Source organism: Apaloderma vittatum, unplaced genomic scaffold (genome assembly GCF_000703405.1).
Source record: "Apaloderma vittatum isolate BGI_N311 unplaced genomic scaffold, ASM70340v1 scaffold10030, whole genome shotgun sequence".
NCBI classification, from domain to species: domain Eukaryota; kingdom Metazoa; phylum Chordata; class Aves; order Trogoniformes; family Trogonidae; genus Apaloderma; species Apaloderma vittatum.
Window position 1 is genome coordinate 101374 of NW_009694857.1, and position 5991 is coordinate 107364.

Genomic DNA, 5991 nt, shown 5'->3' on the forward strand with positions numbered 1-5991 from the left:
CGGCATATAGATTTGATATACTGGCATAAATTTAGGATGATCTACATTATTCATAAGCACTGGAGCCACAAATGAGATATGTAACAACATCCAAAATGAGTGTCAATAGAATCTGTTCCCGCAGTGCACCATTGTATATTCCTATCTGTCACATATTCCTTAGAAATTTCTCCTTCTAAGAAATCTGGTGTGCTCAGTCTGGAGAGCAACGTTGCCTTGGGATCTGCCTGGAAGAACAGGCTCTCAGAAAATTGTCTAAATAGAAGTGGACAGAAATCATGAACAATTTCCTGCTCCCAAAATTATTACCTCGTTTTTCAATCCAGCTGTGCCACAGTTGGGGACCCAAAAGTTATTTGGATCTGATCAATTTCCCGGCGCCTTAAAAACTGCAAAATCAAAACTAGAACAACTGAAATATCACCAAGTCAGCAGGCAACAGATAATGACACAACTGACAAATACACTAATCGCAAGTCTTGTTTCTACAGACCAAAGAGGTGGACAACTACATTTTGGAAAACACGTATGAGCTAAAACACAGGCTATTTTGAAGCTCGCTCATCATTAAAGTAGGTTTTTAGAAGATTTAATTCACTACAAGCACACCCAGTACAGGAGTTGATTATTCTCTTTATTGCCACAATATCTCAGGCACAAAGCTGTGCATATTCAGAATAAGCCCTGATTCCTTTTCAGCTGGGTGAAGCCGTTTACAGAGCAATGGTTGTCAGAAACCAAGAAACGGAAGGAGTGTGCAGAAGAGTGGTATAAAAATATGAAAGATTAATGATCTCTTTCATGCCAGATACAAACCAGAAGCTCTCCACAGAAGTCCTTAATCTCACGTTTGAAAGGGAACTAAGTGTTTTCACCTGCTAAAAATCTCAGTCTGGATTTCAGATGAGTGACCTCGAGCTGAAAGATTTTGCTTCCTTTCTGAACCATTCGATCGTTCACACCTACCTCTCTATTTAAAGAAATACAGAAGTGTTGCTGAAATACGAGTCATAAATAAGGTCTTGTGCTGCCAAGTAAAACAAAAAACACTTACTCTCTTTAAAAATTTTAATTTTACAACATAGCAATATTATTCAGCTTTACGACAACAAAGATTTTAAACATGTTCCTTCACTAACCTGAGAAAACTACTTTTGGGAATACTTATTTTACAGTAACTTTACAGTAAAGGAAAAAAGAAAAGAAAGGTACCTGGAATTTCAGTGAAAGCCTCCCCAAGGACGGACACGTGAAAAGGCAGCTCCTCTTCTTTCAGCTTCAACAAGACTTTAAAGAAAGTCTCAGGATCTTTGTCATGTTCCCTTAAAACAAACAGAACTTATCTCAGCATCGCTTAACTTTTAATTGTGGACTTGGTTTGTTTGTTTATCTGAACAGCATTTCCCTAAATTGTACTTGGCGGGGGCTAAACCTCTTCAGCACATTTTCACTCTTCGCTCACGCCGTGCGGTTGCACATTTCCCTCAACCCAGCACTCGGCATCAAAACTCAAGTTTCAGCAGATTTTTCTCTCTCTTCCCTGTCTTCGGATGATGCCTTTACTCTTCTAATTACTCAACTTTGCAAGTGAGAATGACAGAGCAACAATATCTTACCTAGCTTAAGGCAAAACCATGCCGCAAAAAAAGGATAAAGTAGGAAAAAAAAGGTTTTTTAATTTTTTTTTTCCCCTGTAAAAAAAACCAACCAATACAGTCTCCACTGCAGTTTACTCCCTTTTTCAGGAGGAATAGGTTAATCAAAAACTTTTGCTAAAAGCATAGGATTTCCCAGACTGGAAAATAAGAAAGGAATAAACTGACATGAGGCATTTTTCTACATTTAGACTTTTAAGGAGTTAACTGGGAGTTAAAATAGAAAGTTGCAAACTTGCACCCAATTATAATTTCAGCTGAAGACACTATTAAAGGTTTGTATGGGTATGACACTCAATGCCTTGAAACACAATGTTCGTTAGCTAAAAAGAAAATAAAAAGTCAAATTGCTAAATTACTTTCTTTACTAGCACAGAATGAAAGGTTCAAAAGATACCACAGATGATCTAAATTTCCCGAACTTGGTAAGTTATATTAAAAATGAAATAATTCCCCCACCCTAAGGTGAATATTGTATCTTGCATTTAATTATTCTGCTTTAAATTATTGTATGTCAGACAGATGTGCACCAGATGTCTTTAAAATATTTTGGTTTTATTTATTATTTAGAAAATTCCACTGTTTTCCTTCCTATATTAAGGGAAAATCTATAGCTCAGCCATCCTGGTGTCTTTCTTCAGAGACTAATTTTGCAGAATGAATCTGTAGGTTTGTCACACTGCTATATAAAAGATTAATAATTATATCATTCGGGAAATCTGAAGCCAAATGACATCTGCAGCTCTACATGTGTTAATTTCTCATTCAGTCAATATTTTTGGTTTAGGGAGTTAAAATAAATTAATCTTATAATTAATATGACTTCCCCACGCTGAGAAATCTTCAGGAATTGTGGAGTTTTCAGCATTAGTTGCATTTTCTTAAAACAAAGCCAGACAATAGTTACTTTAAGAAAGTCCTCCATCTCCCAGATTTGTTTTGTTCCCAATAATAAGGAGGAATGCAACTGCATAAGCTCCATAATTTGTTTCACATCTGTGAACCAGGAGTTTCCATGGTGGTTCCAGTAACCAAAGTGGATGTGATGAGCACTGGCTTGGAGAGAGAATTTCTTGCAAAAGAGCCCAGGACTGCCTATGGTTTGCTTGCATCGTCACGCTCAGAAAAACCACCTGCTTCTGGCAGGTAAATGAGTTGCAGAACCGTGTTGCCAGGACCGTAGTTCCCAGCCAAAAGGGGATTACGAAGGAGGCTTCAGACTTGGCTGGAAGGGAGGAACTCTCTCAGAAATGCCCAAGTATGCAAGGAAAACAGCTCTGGTGCTGGGAGTCAGTGGGATTCGGTATATCCCAGCCTCAGTTTCCCCTAAGTGGGCTCTTGGTAAGTGATGCCCACGAGCCCTGATGCCAAGCAATGTGCAGCTCACCCCGAGCTGGACCAGAACATCCCCATTAGAGGCAGCCTTGACACACAGAGCCACGCCGCTCGCAGGGACCTTTCCGAGCTCTCTGCAGTCACAAGAAGTCCTTCCAGCAAAGGATATGCTTTCCCTCTCCCTTTCCAGAAGAGACCAGGGGTTCCAGAGGCAGCCAAAAGTGGAGGATGCTGTTGGAGCCACATTGTCAAGGAGCTGGCAGGAGAAAACGGAGCCTTACAGCTCGACAAAGCCACATAAGCTGCACATATTTAGGAAAACTGATAGGAATTGGAAGTTGCAGCTTTGTTTAATAGGTGGGGAAGAACAGAAGGAAAATTTGGCACCCAGAAGGAATGCTGAGAGGGGAAACGTTTCCTCTGCACTGGAGCCTCTCTTACGGGTTTTCTGCTGTAGGTGATCCTCCTTCCATATCCTCTTTTAAAATATTTTGCTTTTATGCGATACAGATTTTAATGGGACGTTTTGCAAATCTTGTAGCTTTTCTATTTGGGAGGTCATCTTACTAGATTTACCAGTTCCTGTAACTTTTCCACATCACAACCACTTTATTTTAAGACCTACAGAGAGCCTCTGGCACACACACTTACCAATTACAAAGTATTAATATTCTAACAAAATAGGGAAGCTGTAGCTACTCCCAGTAGAAAGCAACAAATAGTACAAGACCACCTCTTTACTGCATCACCAAGAAGAGAGCTCTGTTTCTTGGCTGACATGGAGAAAATCATATACAATCCAGTCTGCCTTACTCAGCAACAACTGCTAAACACACCAGATTGTCATAGCAGTGATCATGGAAAAAGATGAACACAATATGGAATGTCTGTTCTGCAAAGATCTGCTCAAAATGACGTGCACTTTTGGCTGCATCTGTTGCATTTTTGAGCTTTATTAAACAGTATTAATTATATATATACTCCACTTCCTTAAGAAGAATGGCAAAACTGTATAAAAGCCCAACAGGAAAATGCAAACTTACAAGATACTGTGTTTGGGGGGAAATTAAGCTAATGTGGTTCAAGGGTTTGCCTTTGTTGTTTCATTTAGGTGTTTGAAATGCTCTTGTTATATGCATTTAGTGAAGGAAAAAAACAGACCTGGGTACGGTATGAAGATGCTCTAAATTTCATCATAAGAATGTGAAAACCAAACTCCGGCTGTAAATGCCACAAAACAGACATGGGCACCATACACATCCTTGGATTTGAGAGCACTGCCCTTGGAGACATTCAATCTCCACATTTAGATATTGCACATTAATTTTTTTTTTTACCCAGGATTGCTCATGTCTTTTTAAAAATTATTATTATTTTGCAGTCTAAAACATGTTTTAAGAGAGACATTTGCAGTCTCTCTTAAGAACTGGTTGCGGTTTGGTGGTACGGGTAAGGGTACGTGGCCTGAGGTTCAGCTTGATTTAGTGACTTCCCACTGTGATCTGAAACAAAATTTTCAAAACTGCCCTCGAAATAGGGATTGGGAGGTTGGTGGCAGCAGCAGCACCAGTACTGAGCCTCCATTATCTCTGCCCGAGATTTTCCGTTTATAAAATGGGTGTGACAGTATTATTTTTTCACCACAGAAGGATGCTGTCAGGATTAACTGATGGCTTGACATCCCTCTTTTCAGCCTAAAATGATTTAAAAAAGCAACTTTGCAGCGCTACGATGATGCTCCTCTATACAATCAATGGCAACAGGCTTCAAAACACTCTTCTGCTATTCAGGGATTTTTGTGAATTCAACCTTAAACCCCTAGAGCCGTACCCATTGCTGGAACTGGAAAGAGAGTGCATGGAGACCAGATAAACTGGAGTTATTCCCTGTGGCTGCAGGATACCCATATCCCTGACCAGTGATGGAAAACTTTTTCTTTAAAAAAAAATTAAAATTAAATAGTAAAGTTTGGCCCTTTACATTATTTAGTGCATATTCATCTCCTGAATTTGAGGGAAATTCAGTAAGAGATCCATATGGTCTTCTGTAACTGAAGTTTAATTTTTTTAAGTGCATGTAAACTTATCATACATGGTGATAATCACAGTTATTTAGGATTTGGAGGACGACAGATATGGCTGTGCAATTAGAAAGTAGAAAAGTTGTGGAAAAGATACAGGACTTGCTCAAAGGGCCAAATAAATGCAATCTATTTAAAAAAAAAAAAGAAATTAAAACTTATGGTTTATGCAAGCTAATCAGGAACATGCAAGTGCTAAATTTGGGAGAAAGGTTTAGTATTTGAGAAAACACCGCGTAAAGGGTAGGCAAGGCTTGTCATAACAAGCCCTGTCGTGCCATCTCTTAAGGTGCTACGCATTCTGAAAGGGTTACAAATAAGCTCTGCTAAAAGCAATATTAAAAGGGTTGATCTTAATCTTCTTAGGACGTTTAGCATGGGAGACTTCCAGCAGCAGAGAATCCCAAATTGTGAGGGCACGCAGCAACGGTTCACTTTTTACAGTGCCTTAAATCCAAGCAATTGCATCTCCTCCTGCCTCCTCAGTTTGTAAAACCACCTGAATGGGCAAAGGTGGGAAAACGGCAACGCTAAACCAAGCTTAAGTAACATTTCAATTTATTTTCTTTTCTTTTTTAGGATATACAGCAAGAGCTAAAAGACAGATTTCTGCCTACCTGCCGTTATTGCTAGAAAACAGCTGACAAAATAGGCCACTGAAATATCGGTCATTATTTATGAAGCCGGGCAGCAGTCGTGGAGACAGGACTGGTGAGTCAAGAGACACCCAGGGAGGAGAGCAAGGGACAGGGGACATCAGGGCAGGGACGGGGCTGGGAAAGTCCGTCAGCTCAGAATCAATAATTAAAAGTGATGGGAATGAGGTTTCTAAGGCACAGACCCTGCCGTGGATGACAGTGGTGCTTTCATCTGGGGGAAGCGCGAGAGTGAGGAGCAAGTTTGGCAGCAGACGAGGTGGGG

The 5991-nt window shown here is 39.9% G+C and overlaps 1 protein-coding gene across 1 annotated transcript in view; it reads right to left on the reverse strand.

Annotated features, from left to right (window-relative positions):
• GTDC1 (glycosyltransferase-like domain containing 1) overlaps positions 1–5991 on the reverse strand; it is a gene marked incomplete at its 5' end in the record, with an annotated part of 103636 nt that overhangs the window by 8473 nt on the left and 89172 nt on the right. The window contains one exon of the mRNA XM_009868979.1: positions 1213–1322. Within this exon, the coding sequence (XP_009867281.1) occupies positions 1213–1322 (110 nt within the window). The remainder of the gene's footprint in view (positions 1–1212; positions 1323–5991) is intronic.